The sequence below is a fragment of the Tamandua tetradactyla genome, chromosome 7 (assembly GCF_023851605.1).
Source record: "Tamandua tetradactyla isolate mTamTet1 chromosome 7, mTamTet1.pri, whole genome shotgun sequence".
Taxonomy (NCBI): Eukaryota; Metazoa; Chordata; class Mammalia; order Pilosa; family Myrmecophagidae; genus Tamandua; species Tamandua tetradactyla.
Genome location: NC_135333.1, coordinates 58,148,740 through 58,168,370, shown reverse-complemented (window position 1 = coordinate 58,168,370; position 19,631 = coordinate 58,148,740). Strand labels below are relative to the sequence as shown.

At 42.7% G+C, this 19,631-nt stretch overlaps 2 protein-coding genes and 1 long non-coding RNA gene across 11 annotated transcripts in view; 2 read left to right on the top strand and 1 right to left on the bottom strand.

The window, feature by feature from the left end:
* Positions 1–2,308: 2,308 nt before the first annotated feature.
* LOC143691263 (uncharacterized) lies at positions 2,309–4,854 on the top strand. The gene is made up of 2 exons (XR_013179429.1): positions 2,309–2,608; positions 4,382–4,854. It is a non-coding gene; the product is annotated as an uncharacterized LOC143691263 (long non-coding RNA).
* ANKRD16 (ankyrin repeat domain 16) lies at positions 4,348–16,774 on the bottom strand. Of its 2 annotated transcripts, XM_077169506.1 has the most exons (7): positions 16,055–16,771; positions 12,372–12,592; positions 11,645–11,687; positions 8,595–8,703; positions 7,927–8,085; positions 5,667–5,745; positions 4,348–4,547 (listed from the first exon to the last, which is right to left on the bottom strand). In XM_077169506.1, exons 1-7 carry the CDS (start codon positions 16,426–16,428, stop codon positions 4,390–4,392), a joined length of 1,143 nt encoding a protein of 380 aa, XP_077025621.1. In that variant the 5' UTR covers positions 16,429–16,771; the 3' UTR covers positions 4,348–4,389. The 2 variants fall into 2 exon arrangements, with proteins under 2 accessions (XP_077025621.1, XP_077025623.1); XM_077169508.1 differs by lacking the exon at positions 5,667–5,745 and having other exon boundaries at positions 16,055–16,774.
* Positions 16,775–18,576: 1,802 nt separating this feature from the next.
* Positions 18,577–19,631, top strand: part of FBH1 (F-box DNA helicase 1) — a 75,419-nt gene continuing 74,364 nt past the window's right edge. For 3 of the 8 annotated variants that reach the window (XM_077169498.1, XM_077169499.1, XM_077169500.1), the window contains exon 1: positions 18,587–18,700. Coding sequence is in view for 2 of the 8 variants with exons in the window: in XM_077169497.1 (XP_077025612.1) it covers position 18,700 (1 nt within the window). In the remaining 6 variants the exon portion in view is untranslated. Of the gene's footprint in view, positions 18,701–19,104; positions 19,195–19,631 lie in introns of those variants that run through there. The other 5 variants (XM_077169497.1, XM_077169504.1, XM_077169503.1 and 2 more) reach the window with 3 other exon arrangements.

The following is a 19,631-nucleotide window of genomic DNA, read 5'->3' as shown; positions in this document are numbered from 1 at the left end:
TGTGGACCTGTGAATCTCAAAACAAATTGTCTGGTGCCAATATGCAAAGGAGGGACAGTCACAGGATCTATAGGGAGAAACTAGAAGGAAAACCTGCAGGGCAAACACCATTGGATTTGAAAGTCTGAAAGTCATTTATCCTTCAGCTTTAGAAAGTGGCAGTCCCACCCTCTCAAGGGCCTATGCAGTGGCCCACCTCTTTCCAAATCAACCTCGAGGAACATTGAGGAGACCACCTTTTTCTTGGCTCCACTCTCTCCAGGCATCGGGGCCACACCTGGGCTCTCTGCCATTTCCTGGGCACATGCTCAACCCCTCCGTGTGGTGGCAGCCAGGCTCTCCCCAGTCCCCAAGGAGCATGCTATACATTTTCCAAGGCCTGAGGCTGCACTACTCTTCCACTGCAATGAGATGGGAGACTCATCCTCTGCCCTCAGGGCAAACTCACCCTCTCCATGTATATGGGTGGGTCCACTCTCCTGGCTGAGGTTTCTTGGCTTCAGTCCTGAACGTCCATGGTTCTCATGCTGCAAACTCCAATTTGTCCCTTTGTGTCCCCCTTTGTCCAGATTGGCAGTGGTTCCATTTACACCAACAGTCTCTTCAAGCACTCCAGGACTTCTCCATCGTTCTCTTCCAAATCAATGTTCCTCCAAAATATTCCCTTTAACCATTTAAAAAGCTTTTCCAACATGTTTGGTATTTGCAAACTGCAGCAGCACCCCACTCCTGGTACAAAAATCTGTTCTAGTTTGCTAGCTGTTGGAATGCAATATACCAGAAACAGATTGGCTTTTAATAAAAGGGGATTTATTTCGTTAGTTCTTCAGAGGAAAGGCAGCTAACTTTCAACTGAGGTTCTTTCTTATGCGGGAAGGCAGAGGATGGTCTCTGCTGGCCTTCTCTTCAGGCCTCTGGGTTCCAACAACTTTCCCCAGGGTGATTTCTTTCTGTATCTCCAAAGGCCTGGGCTGAGCTGTGAGTGCTAAGATGAGGTATGCTGAGCTGCTTGGGCTGTGCTATGTTGCACTCTCTCATTTAAGCACCAGTCAATTCAGCCAAACATCATTCATTGCAGCAGGCATGCCTCCTAGCTGACTGCAGATGTAATCAGCAACAGATGAGGTTCATGTACCATTGACTCATGTACACAGCAACAAAACTAGGTGCCTTCACCTGGCCAAGTTAACAACTGAATCTAACTACCACACCCCCCCTATTTATTTATTTTTATCCATATATTTTTACTCATCTGTCCATACCCTGGATAAAAGGAGCATCAGACATAAGGTTTTCACAATTACAATTTCATATTGTAAAAGCTATATTGTTCTACAATCGTCTTCAAAAATCAAGGCTAGGGTGGTGCGATGGTGGCTCAGTGGCAGAATTATTCTGTGCCATGCTGGACACCCAGGTTTGATTCCCGGTGCCTGTCTGTGCAAAAAAATAAATAAAAATAAATAATAATAAAAAAAATCAAGGTTACTGGAACACAGCTCAACAGTTTCATGTACTTCCGTCCAGCCACTCCAATACACCATAAACTAAACAGGGACATTTATATAATGAATAAGAATAACCTACAGGATAACTTCTGATTTCTGTTTGAAATCTCTCAACCACTAAAACTTTATTTGGTCTCATTTCTCTCTTCCCCCTTTCAGTCAAGAAGACTTTCTCAATCCCATGATGCTGGGTCTCAGCTCATCCTGGGAGTTGTGTCCCAAGTTGTCAGGGAGATTTACACCCCTGGAAGTCATGTCCGATGTGGGGGGGTGGGCAGTGAGTTCACATGCCTTGATTCTTGAAGACGATTGTATAAGTATATAGCTTTTACAGGTCACTGTGTGATGGTGCAAACCTTGTGTCTTGATTCTTGAAGGCAAATGTATAACTATATAGCTTTTACAGTGTCACCACGTCATTGTGCAAACCTTGTGTCTGATGCTTATTTTATCCAGGGTATGGACAGATGAGTAGAAGAATAAGGAAAAAATTGGGTAGACTGAAATACATGTGATCAGTGAGACGGAGGGATAAGGGATGTAGGATGTATGAATTTTTTCTTTCTATTTCTTTTTCTGGGGTGATGTAAACATTCTAAAAATGATCATGGTGATGAATACACAACTATGTGATGATATTGTGAGCCATTGATTGTACACCATGTATGGACTGTATGTGTGTGAAGATTTGCTAATAAAAATATTTTTAAAAAAGATATCTCAGCAAAAATATTTTTAAATAAATAAGGAGGCGGGGACTGCCTCACTGAGCTGACATTTTTTTTTTTTGCTCTTTCTTGATTTTTAATTGTCAGATCACTATTACAATCGATACTGAGTCAAAAGTAGAGAAGGAAATTGTACATAATTCCACATATCAATTGTGAATATTGTTATGTACTATTGTTGTTAACTACAGGCACACATTTGAAAAGTTTTTAGTTATCCAAGTAAGAAGTGTATTCCAGGGAATGAAATGCTAGAGCAGCTTGAAAATGGAAAGCAGTTAACTCTTCTCCCATTGTAACTTACAATCTGATGTCTCTAGTGAACCTCATCGAGGAGACTTTTTAAGTAAAGACCCAGAGGAAATGACGAAAGTAAGTAGAATTAGAAGGTGAGAGAATATTAATCATTGTCATTACTACCATTACAATTCTTAATATATGATTACAGTAATTTATATTATTATGTTACTACTATCTTTGCCACAATTAATGGTGTTATTATCATTGTTGCCATCTCTGGCTTGAGTAGTTTCAGCAGCAGCATCCAGTAGCCAAGCTCACAATTACAGGCCATATCAAATCTAGAATTATTGGGAAACAAAAGTGTAAGTTGGCATGCTGTAATCACTGGCCATTTGTAGGGGTTGAAGCAAAGCTACCCACATGAACTGACCTTGTCACAGGAGCTGTGAAAGCAAAGCCACTTTGGGCATATGCAGGGAAAAGATGGGCAGGACCAGACCGATCCTTCCCTCCCACTTGCTCAAACTGATATCCACATTAACAGGACAGGCTTCACACCCAAAGGGCACTGGTCCACAGAGAGTTTAAATGCAACAGGGAAATGGTAATTGCTGCCCGAATCCACATGGATGTAGAAAGAAAATGTGTGATTTTGAGGGTCACAGCACAGGATTGTACAATCAAGTTGTATTTCTGCTAGTACATTCACGTAGTTGTTAGAGATAGGAATCAGCCTAATGCCATCTGGGAATAATTAAAGAGGAACTGGTAATGCTTGCTATTTACCATGCCTAGCACAACACTGAGAATAAAGTGAGTGTGTAATAAGCACTTACTGGATCATATCACAAGGGGATGAATTCTTGCTTGGGATTGGTGAATACAATAAACAAAAACTGACTCGGACTAATAATTCGTCTTTGCAATTCAGAGAAAATGTTCTCAAAATAAATAAATAAAAGGAAAAGAAACAGAAAAAAAAGCCCAGATGCCTGAGGACTCATCCTTCAATCTTTAAAAATTGCTATAATTATTTTTTAAGTTATACCATCAAATGTTTCATTTCATCTGAATCACTGGCTTCAATAAGAGGATGGGAAGGGACAGAAAATATAATCTGTGGGTTTTAAGAACAAAATTCCATTCCTCAACACAGGCTATAGAAAATTTTGGCAGTATCTTATATGCATTTTTCAGGTGTATCCCCCCAAGGGCCAGTATAGAAACTGTCTACAAAAAATACCCAAACACTCAGGATTACAACTTTATAGCTTAACTAGTAATGCTTAGAATATAGAAATGCTTTCATTAATTCCTTGCAAACATCTGTGTAAACAGATTATAAGCATTTCCTTCCTTGCTATGAAACCAAGTTAGACTACTGTAATGGCAAAGAAAGAAATTGAGGGCCAGAAACAAGAGAAGAAATGAGCCAATTATGTTTTAGAGTTCAAGCTAATAGTCATCCATGCTGTATTTTAAATGTTATTACCCTTGCCCTCCCATATTTGTTATAAGACATGTCACACATATCGAAAAATATGTAACTATATTATATTCATATTACAAGCTTCTCTACGATTACAGAGGCTGATTTCATACCCATTGTCTAATTCTACTTTAAGGGTAGAAAAAGTGAAATACAGATTATGGAAAGATGCTGCTGCTCAGGATTTCACAAAACACCACTCCCCAGCTGGGAATCCCAGTCTCCTGACTCCCAGCACTTAGAGGATGTGCCCCCATAATCTGGGAAATTCTTAAACGGAGCAGGAAGTAGAGTTAGAAGGAAGGTAGGAGGAGGACACCGAAAATATTGGATACTGGCTAATTATGTTGCATCTGGTAACAACTTAAGAAGCAGAATATTAATTACCATGCATTTTTATTGCCTTCTTTCAGAAACATTCTTACATTGTTACTGTTTGGTCAAAGCACTGAAGGATGTCGGCTCTCCTTGTGAGCTGCTGAGCCAGGGTGCCCGATATGTCTGGAGAATCCTTCAGTCCAGACTGCAGGAGAAACTCAATGCAAGCCAAGTGCTGACCCGCGCAGGCCAGGTGCAGGGCTGAGAGAAGACAGAGATCACATGAACTTAGTGCACGACCCCTATGACAGGACTGACCCATGATTAGAGTGCTTCTAATAATATATTCAGATTTTATATTGACTGACCTGTGATTAGAGTACTTCTAATAGTATATTCAGATTTTATATTTCCATAATTCATCTCTATGACTTTGCCTATTCTAGATCAGAATATTATTTTCCTTTTTAATATGATTGGGTTGAGCAAAATTTAAAGATAACAAAACTGTTAAAGAGGCTTTAAGAAACTTGTCTCGGTCAATAAAGCACGTTGGTGAGAAATATAAGACTAGTCCCCCTCATACTCATTGCTGACTGTTATTAAAAGCCCTCTTTAAATGGTGATGAGAACTGATTCAAAGTTTTGTGGATTCCTCTTGTAAATAAAAGTCCCAAAATGAATGAGAATGATGTGACAAAAGGAAAAACCGTTGACATATCTTTCCATTCTGTTTGTAGAAATTAGCACTGAAGGTTTCTGGTTCTGAGAATTCCAAGAGTCTAAAACACCCATCTTTGGGACAGGTCTTATGTCCCTCTTGGGACTTACTAGTTACTCTTTCCAGTCTTTTGGTGAGAAATTAGTTATCTGTGAGTCTTTCAAACATCATACAGATCACACTAAACCCATGTTAAGATGGCCATTGGTTCACAGGATGTTAGAGAGTTTATTCTAAGGTCTAAATCTAAAGAATTATATCTGAAAATATCTTCCTGAGCCCTAACTTTAAAAAGTTGTAGTGATTATAGTCTCTATACTGCAAAGAGAGACAGCCTCTGAAGAATCTATATAATACCTGGATAGATGGTGTCATCATGGATTAAGATAGAAAATGCTTTCTTGTCACATATATTGTTGTGGGATAAAATAATAATAAAATTACAATAAAACAATGGTCATAATGAGCACTGCTCATCACTGTCATGAAAATAGCAATGGTCAAAAGGTTTTGGAAACAGAGGGAATGTCATTTTAAGGAAAAGTTGGTGAGTACCGTAAGAGTAATATGAAAACAAGTGTTTTTAATATAAAAGTCCATGTATTGTTTACATTCAATTTACTAGTAATTTTCCAGGCATATGTAAAACTAAGTCTTACCTGATCGATTTCTGTCATCTTTAGAGTTGATGTCAGCACCCAAGGATAAAAGAGTCTGAACTGTGCTTGTATGCCCTTCCTGAGTGTTGAAATAAATTTGTTATCACTGCGATGAGAACAAAAGCAAACCTTTAAACATAAACTGTAATGCATCTTAGGTCCTTCTTCTAAAACAGTCACCTGCTCAGACTGAATTCTCATATATAAAGGAAGGTCATTATATCACTCTCAAATTCCAGTATAAATTATCAAATAAAGATTTTGGTAACTTTTTTTTTTTTTTTTAGAGAGAGGGAGGAAAGGAAGGAAAGAAAGACAGAGAAGGAAGGAAGGATGGAAGGAAGGAAGGGAGGAAGAAAGGGAAACATCTTTATTTTTATTATATTTTGTTTGTTTGTTTGTTTTTTACATGGGCTGGGGCCGGGAATCGAACCGGGGTCCTCCGGCATGGCAGGCAAGCACTCTTGCCCGCTGAGCCACCGCGGCCCGCCCCAAGATTTTGGTAACTTTTAATTATCGACACTGTTGGTTTACATAGAACACACAATCCCAAACTTTCTAAAGCCAACAGACTCTTTGCTAAGATCTTTAGGGCAGAAATGAACTCGAAAAGATTATAGCCTGTCATAAAAAGGATTCTCAGTACAGCTAGCGTTATCATTTAAGGCATAATTTTTACACTTTCTCGTCCAGCCAGTTGGTTCATCAGCATGTGGCGTGACTGAAGTCAAGGTTACAGGTGCAGTCTTCCTGTGGGTGGACCCATTAGCTTTGCTCTCCCTGCGGCCACAGGTGATCTTCTTAGCCCAGTCTCATTAATCTACCCACTTGTCCATTATGGAAAATCAGGTAGGAGAGTGTAGTTATTTGGAAAAAAAATGTATTCCCACTGCTGGAGAAACAAGTAAAAGTAGATGTTCATTCTTTCACCGAATGGATTATTTGAAAGTATGTTTTTGTTTCCAAATGGATGGGAGGTTTGCAGGAGAGTCTTTTGTATGTTGATTTTTATTTGTTAATGTATTATGGTCGTAAAATATGACCTATAAGATGTTTATAGCTGTGTATTGTTGAGACATAAATTCTTTTGAGGCCAGGCACATGGTCAATTTTTGAGACTGTTTTGTTCATTCGTTTTCAATCTGTGTAATTTGAGTTTTGCCAATACTACTCCACAGAAACTGATTCTTGCCAAGGTTGCCAGTGACTTCCAAATTGCCAAATAGAATATCAACCTCTTAGTTCACCTGTTCTCACTCTCCCAAGAGCACGAACATCTCTTGACAAACTCTTCTCTTAGCTACTGAAACTTCTTTCTAACCAAAAATGCATAGCTTGAAACTAAGTCATGAAAAAATACAAGCCCAAAGTGAGGGATATTTTACAATATAACTGGCCAGTACTCTTCAAAACTGTCATGGTCATAAAAGGGTAAGACCAAGGAATTGTTCCAGATTAAAGGAGACAGAGGAGGCACGAAACCAAGTGTAATGTGTGATCCCAGACTGGACTCTGGATGAGAAAAAGGATATGAGCAGAGCAAGTGATAAAATTTGAACAGGGTCTGTACATTATATAATATTATATTAATGATAATTTCCTGGATTTGTTCATTGAACTGTGGTTACATAAAATGTTAACATTTGGGGAAGCTGAATGTATGCAGGATTTTTTGGTAATATTTCCCAACAATTTGGTATGTCTGAAATCACAATAAGAAGTTCAAAACAGAAAAAAAAAGGGCAGCCATTAAATAATGTTAAAAATAATCCATGAAGGACCCCTAGCATTTAAAACAGGAGGGTGTAAACAGGTACTTTTCTTATGAAACATTCTTGCATGTCTTAGATATTTTGTACATTGGAGAGCCCAGGAAATGCAATCCCCTGGCCCTAGTTAAAGAGATCCTAACTTCTGAAATGTAGTATGGGCACAGTACAGTTAGGAATTTAATAAAATGGATCTTTATGGTTTTAAATAACATTATTTCTAAGACCAAAAAGAGGTAGAGGAGCATAAATCCCAGGCCTTGCATGCAGCAAAGCTTTTTCCCCTCATTTTTACCTAGAAAAAAATAAGGCAGATAAGGCAGATTTCTAGTTAAAGGGCTACAGGGCTTCAGAGTCATGAACATTTCAGGAATATATCAGGAGCAATTTCTTCCAAAGATGGAACCTAAGAAACCAGGACTACAGAGCTACCCATCAGTGAAGCAGGGCAAGCCTAAGGAAGCAGGGACACTGAGATGAGCTGAGCAAACCTTTGCTGCATAATGGAGTGCTGTGAGATGGGCTGACGTTCTCACATCCACATCAATGCCAAGATCAGAGACCAGGAATCGGATGGCTTCGTTCTGTCCAGTGACAGCTGCCCTGTGCACAGCCTGAGCCCCAAGGGTGTCCTCAGCTGAAATGGATGCCTGGTAGACAGAGGAGAGGCAGGACAAAAAAGACATGAAGCAGAGAAAGATGGGATTAGGAAACTTCTGACATTTTGGCCAAACTCTGTTGTCTATGTACGTTTTTATGGGCAGGGGAGACATAGGCCTTGTCCGATCCGCAGTGGACCTCCTAACTAAAAAAATTATTATAAGCCAAAACTCCAAGCCATAGAGGCAAAGAGTGGTCAGTGGGGGACAGCTTGTTGTTATCATTACTATGAAACAGCTAACATTTCTTGAATACTTATATTGCTAACTGCTTTATATGTACTATATTTAACCCTTACCATCACCTTCTGAAGAAATTAACTTTGTCTCCATTTTACAGATGGGAATGCTGATGCTTGGAAAGGTTAAGTGATCTCATGGGTGGGTCTTGGCAGGGCTGGGATTTGAGCCCAGGAACTGAATGACTTTGCTTTCTCCTTAGCCCCTGATCTAAAATGTGTACGAAAAACTGAAGGGACAAAACGAAACCATTTCTATACCTTCTGTGTTTCAAGGAGCAGCTTGGCGACACTGAGGTGGCCACACTGAATGGCGTCCATAAAGGGGGTAACACCACACTTGTCCCTGCAGTCTGGATCATACTGGCACCTAGAGCCCAAGCCCAAAATAACAAGAGCTGAGGACATTCACCGTTTCACATCCAGTGGGCAGTTGACACTTGGCTACCTGCAAGGGGATTATATATTTTACAAATTATCAGTGACAATCAGGAGTTTACTCTCCTCCTCCTACCATGCCTTTCCCCCTCCCACCCCCACCCCCCAATCTCTGAGCTCTATCTTCCCCAGCAAATCTGCCTCTCCTCTAACTTTCTACAGCTCATTTTCTGGAACACTCCTCTCCCCAGTTTCTCATACCAAATGCCTTGAAGTCATCCTCCCCCTTATCCCTCATAATCTGTCTATTACCAGAATTTGTCAATCTACATCCAAAATATTTTTCAAATTTGTGTCCTTCTCTCCATCTCTACATTCACCCTTTAAGACCAGTTCCATCGCCACGTCAATCAGCCAATCCTTACTGTTTTTCTCACTTGGACTCCTGCCTAGCTAATCCTTTCTACACAGCAACCAGAGAAATCTCTTCATGATTTAATCTGGGTAAACTCACTCTCCTGCTTAAAATCTTTGTTTCCCACTGCATGCAGCACAAAATCCATAATCTCTGACATGACCTGCAGAATAACCTGGCACCTGCTCACTTCCCCAGGTTGCTCTTCCACCACCTTCTCCATCCCAGGCTCACCATGCTCTGAACTTCTGCCCAGTTCTCCCATTGCCAAGCTTTCCCTGCCTCTGAATTTTCCAATCCCTCTGTTTGGAATGTTAGTCTTCTTTCCCTTACTCGGCTGACTCCAGCTCATCCTTCAGGACTCAGCCTTGCTCCACACCCTAATCTCACTTGGGACCTTTACTCTCTTATAGCATTTTGTACTTTTCCTTTGTGGTATTCTCACAATTTGTAATTATATGATATTCATTTGTAGGGTTGTATCTACCTGGCTTCCACACACTCCTATAGGATTTGTTAGGGAAAAGACTGTGCTTGTTTTATTTATCACCCAGGACCTAACACACAGGGGGTGCTCTCAAAACGTCTGCTGAATCAGTACATGAATAAACATTTATATGAATTTGCAGATATCCATGTACATTCCAATTTGTAGCAGGCAAACCTGCTCTCAGCACCATGCCTCAGCGCCTGCTTCCCTTCACACTACGGTAATCTTATCCTCTCTTAGGTATTCAACCCTCTTCTCTATGCTGAAGAGTCCCACTTTGGCACCTCCACCCACACTTCCTCCTTTTGGTTTCAGTTCCTTGCAGCCTACTTGACACCTTTGCTTAGATATCTTGGAGGCATATGAAACGTAATGTGTGTTTCATAAAGTGAATTTATTATCTTCTCCTCCAAACCCATTTCTCCTTGAGAGTTTGATATCACAGTAACTGCACCATATATCCAGTAGTCCAAGCTGGAAACCTGAAAGTCAACCTGGACTTCTTTCTCACTCCCTTTAATGAATTATCCCCCTAGTTCTATTGATTTTACTTCCTAAATAGCTCTGATGCTTTCTGCTTTTCATCCCTGCAGCCACCCTCAGTCCAGCCACCTTTATTTCTCTCCTGAGTTACTGCAATAGCCTCCCAACTGGTTTCACAGCAACCACTCTGTTAGTTAGATTCAGTTGTCAACTTGGCCAGGTGAGCATACCTAGTCTTGTTGCTGCAGACATAAGCCAATGGTACGTGAACCTCATCTGTTGCTAATTATATCTGCAGTCGGCTAGGAGGCGTGTCTGCTGCAATGAGTGACGTTTGACTTAATTGGCTGGTGCTTAAATGAGAGATCGCAAGGTAGTACTGCTAAGCAGCTCGGCATTCCTCATCTCAGCACTAGCAGCTCAGCCCAGGCCTTTGGAGATGCAGAAAGAAGTCACCCCGGGGAAAGTTGTTGGAACCTAGGGGCCTGGAGAGAAGACCAGCAGAGACCATCCTGTGCCTTCCATGTAAGAAAGAACCTCAGTGGAAAGTAAGCTGCCTTTCTTCTGAAGAACCAACAAAATAAATCCCCTTTTATTAAAAGCCAATCTGTCTCTGGTATGTTGCATTCCAGCAGCTAGCAAACTAGAACACACTCTTGCTCCCCCTCCAATCTATCCTATATTTTGCAACCAGAGCATCTTTAAAAAAATTTTAAAAAAAGCAAATAAATCTCTTATTACCCACCATGCTTAAAGCCCTTCAATGGCATCCTATCTGCTTAGAATGAAACCTACAATCCTTAACGTGGTCCACAACATCTAACATGATCTCAGCCTGGCCTTCCTCTCCAGCCTCATCTCGTACCATTCTCTTCTTCACTGCCCATGCCTCAGCACATACTGTCCTTTCAGTTTCTCAAATGTAGGATGGTTTTCCTGGCTCCAAGGATTCACAATGCCATCACTTCTCCCTGAAAATCCTTCAGCCTCCCAGTTTTCACTAATTAATTTCGATTCATCCCTTAGGTCATAGCATAAACATCACTGATACTGAGATTCCTTACTCTTAGGCCAAGTTGGGCCTTTCTGTCACTTGCTCTTTGTAGGTATTCTGCTATTCCTTGTTAATACTTTTTGGCCTTTGGACTTGCTCAGTGTTCCTTCCTTACAAGGCCTTGAGGGCTATGAGGGTGGACCCTGCATCTGCTAAAGAGCTTAGTTCATAATTGGCACTGGACAAATATGTGAATATTTCTTGAATGGACAAATAGCTTTTATTTATTTATTTATTTTAGCTGCATGGTCCAGGAATTGAACCCGGATCTCCTGCAGGGATGGTGAGCATTCTACCACTGAACACCCGTGCACCCTTGGATTAGCTTTTTAATTTTATATTCTTTGAATTATCTATGTCCTTAGTTAATTTTTCTTTTGGAAGCTTAGTGTCTTCCTTAACAATTTGTCTGAACTCTTTGTGTAGCACCGATATTAACTCTTTGTCTTATTTACCAAATATTTCCCTAATTTGATGTCCATTTCTCTTACCTGTTAAGTAGTACTATTACTGCCTCTACACATCCATGCATTGCTGGGAGAAAAGAGTTGAGAGTCAGAGTTTTTTACTGCATATATAAGAAGAATCCTCCCCTACTCCTCTCTCTACCCCACTGTTTTGGTTATGACTTACAGGATGCAGTAATTAAATTAGGTGCACTGTTACTGCAATAGAAAAATTAAAATTTAGCCGGATAAATGGTAAAGAATGATGTTTTCACTTTCCTTATACATAGCCAACATTTGATTTTCTTGTCTTCCTGAGCACTTTCATGGCAAATTTTCAATCCTAAACCTCTCTGTCCACTTTTGTGCTATGGTTCCCCGAGGCCAGTCAGATTGTGCCCAGGAAATGTAAAACATTTTAGTAGTAATTCATGACCAGGAATTTAATTCTCCTCCTAAAAATAACTGTACTCAATAATAAAGATTTTAACAATCTGTTCTCCACTATTTTGTGGAGGATATCCATGAAAACTTAATAAATACAAGAAAGAAGAGTATTCAAAGTGCCAAGGTACTTTAGCTTTAAGAAACTACTTGTATGTCCAAATACCCCAAAGATGCTCCCATTTCTAGCCCCTCATCTTCCTATATCCTCCATTCCCCTGGGGTTGGGGGCAAAACGGGAACTTGGCTTGAATTAGAAGGTGTTCTGCATGTGGGTGGAGCCCGCCAGACCTAGGTACCTGCCTCCCTACAGAGCTGTGGGCCTCACCTGCAGTGTGCAGAGGAGTCCTTCTAATTTTGCTCTCTGTCTTCCAGACTGCTGGGGAAACACTGAGCAGGTACTGAAGGATCTGAGGGTCACCTTCTCGGCTGGCAATGTGGAAGCTGTTCCAGCCATCCTTGTTTTGCAGGAGTGGATTGGCGCCATGCTCCACAAGGTCTTGGATGACCTCAAGATTCTTCCTTGTGCATGCCATCATCAGAGGGGTCCTAAGGCCAATCGGGAAAAGCAGTCAGATGGAAGGACAGCCCAGATATTAAGAAACAAATGGCCCGGTCTTCAGAAAACTCACAACCTTGGTGTAGATGGAAAACCTAGAGGACTCAGGGGTCTGGGAAGCAGGAAAACAGGTTTATCTGACAACTTCTCTGCTTGCTGTGAGGACCCTGGGGGAAATAACAAGGGGAAAATGATTGTGGCATATGTGTACCCACAGGAGGGGAGTACCTAGGAGGCAAAGGTGCTTCTAAACTATTTCATGGTTTAGCACTAAATTGGAAAGTGTCTACATAAAAGCCGTAGACACTTTGCCCTGGATAATATTTGCATAATAGGTAGTCTGCTGGACTTTTCCCATTTACTTCAACCACCAACCATTGATTAAATTAACATAATTGTGCAAAAAAGGAGTCACAAAAGAACATTTAATATAGTTCCTTTCCATAAGGGACACACATTGGTGAGACAACAATTTCACAAACAAAATAGTCCAATTATTATAATTTTTTTTTTTTTTTTACATGGGCAGGCACCAGGAATCAAATCTGGGTCCTCGGGCATGGCAGGCAAGCACTCTTACCTTCTGAGCCACTGTGGCCCGCCCAATAAATTTTTGAACTGAGTTGTGCTGACAATCACTGGATAGTAAGACACATTCATATCTAGGGAGATGGTTCTGCTGGCCTCACTTGCCTTCCACATAAATGATTTTGGGTAAATGATTTCCACCTCACTGAGCTTCTGGGTTTTGTCTATAAAAAAGGGAGTTACACCCATGGGTATAAATCTCCCTGGCAACGTGGGACAGAAAGCCTGGAATAAGCCAGGACCTGGCATCAAGAGACTGAGAAAGCCTTCTTGACCAAAAGGGGTAAGAGAGAAATGAGAAAAAAATAAAGTGTCAGTGGCTGAGAGATTTCAGAGTCCAGAGGTTATCCTAGAGGTTATTCTTATGCATTATATAGATATCCCTTTTCAGTTTATGGTGTATTGGAGTGGCTAGAGGGAAGTACCTGAAGCTGTTGAGCTATGTTCTAGTAGTCTAGATTTTTGAAGATGATTGTATAAAGATAAGGTATTTACAATGTGACTGTGTGATTGTGAGAAACTTGTGCCTGATCCTCCTAATATCCGGGGTATGGAGAGATGAGTAAAAAACATGGATAAAAATAAATAAATAAATAAATAATGGCGAGCGGGCAGGGGGAAGGGTAAAATAAATTGGGTAGATGGAAACACTTGTAGTCAATGAGAGGGAGGGGTAAGGTGTATGGGGTGTATGAGTTTTTTTTTATTTCTTTTTTTGGAGTGATGCAAATGTTCTAAAAAATTATCATGGTGATGAATACACAGCTGTGTGATGATATTGTGAGCCACTGATTGGCAATGCACCATGTACAGAAAGTATGTGTGTGAAGATTTTTCTCAATAAAACAATTAAAAAGGAAAAAAGAAAAAAAAAGGGGGGTGGGGGTGGGCTGCTAGAGCTCCTGGAAAGCAAGGACAGGTATTATTTACCTACTTACGCCCAGTATAAAGAGCTGGTGTCTGGCACAGAAAGGAGCTCAGTGAAACTGGATAATATCTAAATTCTCATCTGGGCCAATATTGTAAGATTGCTATGCTATTAGTTAATTACCAACACTTTTTTTTTGGTTTGCATTATAGATTCAATTGCTCTTCCTAAAAGACCTGCTCAAATCCTATACCCTGGTCCCATAATGTGACCTTGTTTGGAAACAGGGTCTTTGATGATGTAATTAGTTAAGATGAAGCCAAACTGGATTAAAGTGGGTCCTGATTCAATAAGACTGGTATCTTTATAAGAAGGGGTAATTTGGATACACACATACATCTGGGGATTCTCTGGGGAGAAATACTATGTGATAACAGAGGCAGAGTGATGTATTTATAAGCCAAGGAACACCAAGGATTGCCAGAGAACATTAAAAGCCAGAAGAGGCAAGGGAGGATTCTCCCCTACAGGTTTCAGAAGGAGTGTGGCCCTGCTGATACCTTGATTTGAACTTCTAGCCTCCAGGACTGTGGGAAAATAAAATTCTGTTGTTTTAAGCCCCCTGCCCCAGTTTGTGTCACTTTGTTGCAGCAGCCCTACAAAACTAAGACTGTGGTAATAATAGTGAATGAGAAATACATTAGAAGGGAGAAACCCAGATAAATGAAGGTTTCTCAGAGGAAATGAATCTTGAATAAGGCAGGATAATTGGAAAAACAGGAAAGAAGGTATTTCACAGAAAAGTGGGAATGGACAAAATGCATCCCTGTAACTATAACCCCTAAATACATAATCAAGTGAACCTTGTCCTTTGAATGGATTTTGGTGGGAGGCTATTTCCTTATCCACAGAGTTGTTCTGAGGGATACGCAAGGCAATGTCTCTTGGAATTGTCTTTAAACCAGTTTACACAGAAAGTCGATCTCATGCTTAGACGCAATATTTCCTATGGACCAAATGGAACCTCAAAACAACTAAAGACCCGCTTCCACTCTCCAGTGGACAAGAATGTATTTTATTTCAATATAAGGCTGTCTGTGGCATTTTGTGTTTATATCAAAGCAGGCATCACTTGCAGGCAGGAACTTCATTATGTTATGAACCTGAAGATGGTCATAACCTCTAAGAAGCTGGGTAGAATGAGTACCACAAGCAAGGTAAATCTAACAAACAAAATGCATTTGGTCTGTGGTGATGGTACAGTTAAGTCTCTTTTTTTAGGGGGGCGGGGTAGAGAGTGCATGGTCAGGGAATAGAATCCGGGTCTCCCGCATGGAAGGTGAGCATTCTACCACCGAACCACCTGTGCATCCTCTTTTTTTACAGTTAAGTATCTAGATTATGGTGATGGTTACAAAAGGCTGCACTTGTGATAAATTGCACAGAGTCTCGCACACACACGCATACACAAGTACATGCATAACTGGTGAAATCTGAATAAGCTCTATGGATTGCATTAAATTGGTTTTTTGTTATTGTGCTGTACTCTGGTTGTGTTAAGATGCTAACACTGAGGGTGCAGGAGAATGGGTGCATAGGACCTGCCTGAACTTTTCTGTGCAACCTTCTTTTTACCTATAATTATTGCAAAATAAATTTTTAAAAAATGGAACGGGTGAGGTGCTAATTTTGCAAAATGGTCCATGCTCTATTGTAGTACGGCCAATTCATTGTATGATTACATTTTATCTCCTCTATTCTCCGAAAGTAACTGTCCGAAAAAAAAGAAACTGTGACCCCCATGCGGATAGAAACAAGGATTGAGCTGCATGTAGGTCGTTTGCACTCTGAAGAAAGGGTGGCCAGGACGACCCTTCCACTGAACAAGTCTGAGGAGTGAACCCAGAAGTTGAGGAAAGCTATGGTGTAGAAGCCGACAAAGTACACGAACACCCATGGTTCCGCATGGGGCCTTTCTGGAAACCTTACCACCTACCAGTCCGCTTTCTTCAGGCTGTCGACAGCTGCTCCTCGGCTGAGTAGGTACCCCACGCAATCCCGATGGCCCATGGAGGCAGCCTCGTGCAGAGGCCTCTTGTAGTCTCGGTTGGAGGCCTCGATGTCCATCCCCCAGACTTCGGCCAGGTAGGCCAGGATGTCCCGGTGCCCGTGGCGGGCGGCGCAGTGCAGGAGGGTGTCTCCGGCGGACCCCGGACGGGCAGCTCCGACAGCCGGGCCTCCCACCCTCCGCAGCTCGTCCCGCAGCGCGCTCAGCCGGCCGTCCTGCACCAGCCGGAACAGCAGCTTCGGACACGGCTTAGGCCCCAGCGCAGCAGGTGCGGCCTCCTGGCGACCCCCGGAGGTGGCCATGACAACGCGCCCGGGTCGGAACGGGTGCCCGGACCCGGCCCGGGCGGCCGGAGAGCGTCGAGCCCGCGAGCCCTCTCCTCTCGGGCGGTCAGACTCTGGATTCTCTCCACTGTCTCTGGTCTCTGCCAGCCAGGCAACGTTGGGGAAAGCCGAGAAAGGGCTATGAGCCGTGGGTGGGGGGGTCTGTGCTGTGTGCACCTGAGACAGGGCCGGACACACACACACACACACACACACACACACACACACACACACACACACACACACACAGTGGCTTCCGCTTCCTGCACGTGATTTCTGCTCCGACACACACACACACACACACACACACACACACACACACACACGTGGCTTCCGCTTCCTGCACGTGATTTCTGCTCCGAGACAACTCAGAGCCACCCCCGGGCCTCTGCAGCCTCCGCCCCGCCTACACAGTGGCTCCTGGGCAGTTCTGCACCTCTCGAGAGACCAGTTTTGAAGTCACCACCTGACATCGTAAGGGGAGGGAACCGTACTTGCCCCTCCCGACCCCGACCTGTTTCAAAGGACTGAAGGAGCCGCGGTTTGCTAAGGAAGGAGAATAATCCCTCCAGCGGATGAGAAAGCATATTATGAAAGCGCTTTGCTAGCGCTCTATAAACTGTAGACGAATTTGCCAGATGCACATCCATGCGTACATAGCTTATTATGTAGGGTGGCACTGCCGGGTGGGTCCACTTGAATGTGATAACGATCGAACCGGATTCTCTGCCTGATGCATAACAGCCAATCTATAAGATTTTAGAAAGAGAAAATTTGTCACAGAAAGCAAGGAGAACAGATGGCCTATTTGCTTAAAATCCCAGAGTTTAGAGTTTTTAATGGATTCAAACAAGAGGAAGTGGGATTGTTACCTTACAATAAAAAGTACAAGGAACTTCAATTTAAAAAATGTAAAGGAGAGGAGCTAAGCTAAAGTAACCATTACAATAAAAAATTTCAACAGCTATAGTACCGTGTAAAGAGGTGGAACTAAGCTAGACCTAAGCTTAACCAAGCTTGAAAATAACCTTTACAATATCAAGAATAAACACTGTAGTCTGCAGATAGTTCCGGACAGACTCAAGTACCTTCATTAATACACATGATATTGTGATCACAGACCTTAAAGTTGTAAAACAGGATAAGAGTACAAGCGGGGCTAGTAAGGACATTTTTACAATTACAAGATAAAGGTTATATACTTATACAATCATTATCAAAGATCAAGGCATCTGGGTTACAATTCAATGGGTCTCAGTAATTTCAGGTATTTCCTTCTGGCCATTCTACGACATACGAGAAAGTAAGAAAAAAGCATCTATAATGATTTTGTGATCTTAATTATGTTAATTCTTAATTTCTCGGTTACAGATGCAGTTCGTGAGGGTTGTGAGTGCGTGTGTCTAATTTTTTTAAGTTGCATCCTCGAATGGTTTGAATTCTTGATTAAAAACATTACATGATCGCACCCACACTTCCGGCTGCAGCGCAGTGCTCCACGACAGATCACATTAGTATAATGACTTACTAATTCCAATGTGTCTTCGCAAATCTGCTTTAACCCTCAAAACAACCTTGGTGGGAAGGGATTATTATGGTTTCTCTCAGTTTCCAGACCCGAAGAGGCGCGGGGTTGCATAAGTAAGGACTATCATTTAGTGTTTTTTTCCGACAGCAAATCGCACGTCTGTTCTTTCTCTGCAAATGGCCTGCAAACGCATTGTTGAAGGGATGAATGCATGGGTGAATGAATGAATGGAGTCATTGTAATTTCCTGTTGCCTCCTCCTCAGTCATTGATTAGTGCCTCCTCGCATTTCCGTGAATTCACATCCACTGCCCCTTCCCCACCCAACTTGCGCCCAAGAGCCTCCCACATCTCTCCTCAATTCAGCCCCTCTAACGGGACCCCAGAGCTCCAAGGAACTCTGGGAAAGTTTCCATTTGTCCCCTCGGCCTCAGCGGAAGCACGGGCGGGGCGGAGTCCACCGCGGGTGTCCGCCCCCCCCTAGGACGGGCACTTCGATTGGTCGAGGAAGCAGTCCGTCAGCCCCGGCGGTGGGCCCTTCCCGGGGCTGCGGCTCGGGGGGCGGAGCTCCCGGAGGAAGTTGGCGGATTTCTCGGGCTCTGGGGCAGGGCGGGGGAGGAGCTCGCGCTGCCCTGGGAACGCCGGGACCGTGAGGCTGCGAGGCCCTGGCTGGGGGTCGGCTGCAGGGTCGGCGGCTGCCGGGCCCGGGGTCTGGAGCGCCTCAGTGCGTGAGATCGCAGACGTGGCAGAGAGCGCGGGCGGGGCACGACGGGAAACTTAGCCTTTGGGTCCTGAGCAGGGGTCCCGGCCTTTAGGGGCAGTGGGTGGTGGGAGGAGCCGCGACGTGGAGGTGGGAGGGGGCTTGGCCGCTGCTGGCAGTGGACAAGGGTGGGGGGCGGCGGAGGCACCCAGGAGGTAGATTAGGGCCACTGCCGGGCGCTCCCAGACAGCTTCCTGAGGCCGAGGAAGGGGAGAGCTTGGAGTCTTGGTAGGTGTAGAGGAAGTCAGGGGGCCGATGCAGCCTTGGCTGCTGGCGAACCCGGATTTCGTTTTCTGCTCTGATGTTTTGACCTTGGACAAGTCATTTTATTCCGCCCGTTTGCCCTTCTCATATTCATGAATATTAAGAAGATGAAGGTGATGTGAAAGGCCTTGAACTTTTGGAGGGATCATTGAGATCTGAGCAAGCTGTATGGGTTGACAGAAAAGAACCCGAGGGTAGGAGTTGGATTCTTTACCTGACCTTGTTACTTAGTCATTTCACTTCTTGGTGTTTTCAGTTCCTCTAGAGAAAAAATGGGAGTTGCTGATATTTGCCAGGCCTAAAAACAGTTATGCTTTACGTTTTGTGTTGCACTCTGTGGTTTAAAAAACAATTTACGTTTATAGTCTAATAATAAACTACGTTGTAAGGCATCATTGTAGTTTTACAGGTGGGGAAATGAGGCTTAAAGAAGTTAGTGATTTTTCCCAGGAAAGTGTGGGTTATAAAGTCCTCCAGAAGGAAGGGTGGTAGCACCTATTAAGTGTCTGTCTGCTAGTACTTGGCACTGTGCTAAAATTAATTAAACAGAGATAAAATGAAAGAAAAAAAAGGCTCTTGATGTGGTGTCATGAAATAAACCCATTTTACTGATGAGTAGATTGAATTTGTT

Bases quoted from the DNA above. Each gene is read 5' to 3' on its own strand.
- ANKRD16 (XM_077169506.1), bottom strand. From the start codon at position 16,428: ATGGCCACCTCCGGGGGTCGCCAGGAGGCCGCACCTGCTGCGCTGGGG. The intron at 8,086-8,594 runs GTATAGAAATGG...TCTGTCTACCAG, and splicing joins TGCTCCTTGAAACACAGAAG to GCATCCATTTCAGCTGAGGA. The intron at 4,548-5,666 runs GTAAGACTTAGT...GTCTTCTCTCAG, and splicing joins AGATGACAGAAATCGATCAG to CCCTGCACCTGGCCTGCGCG.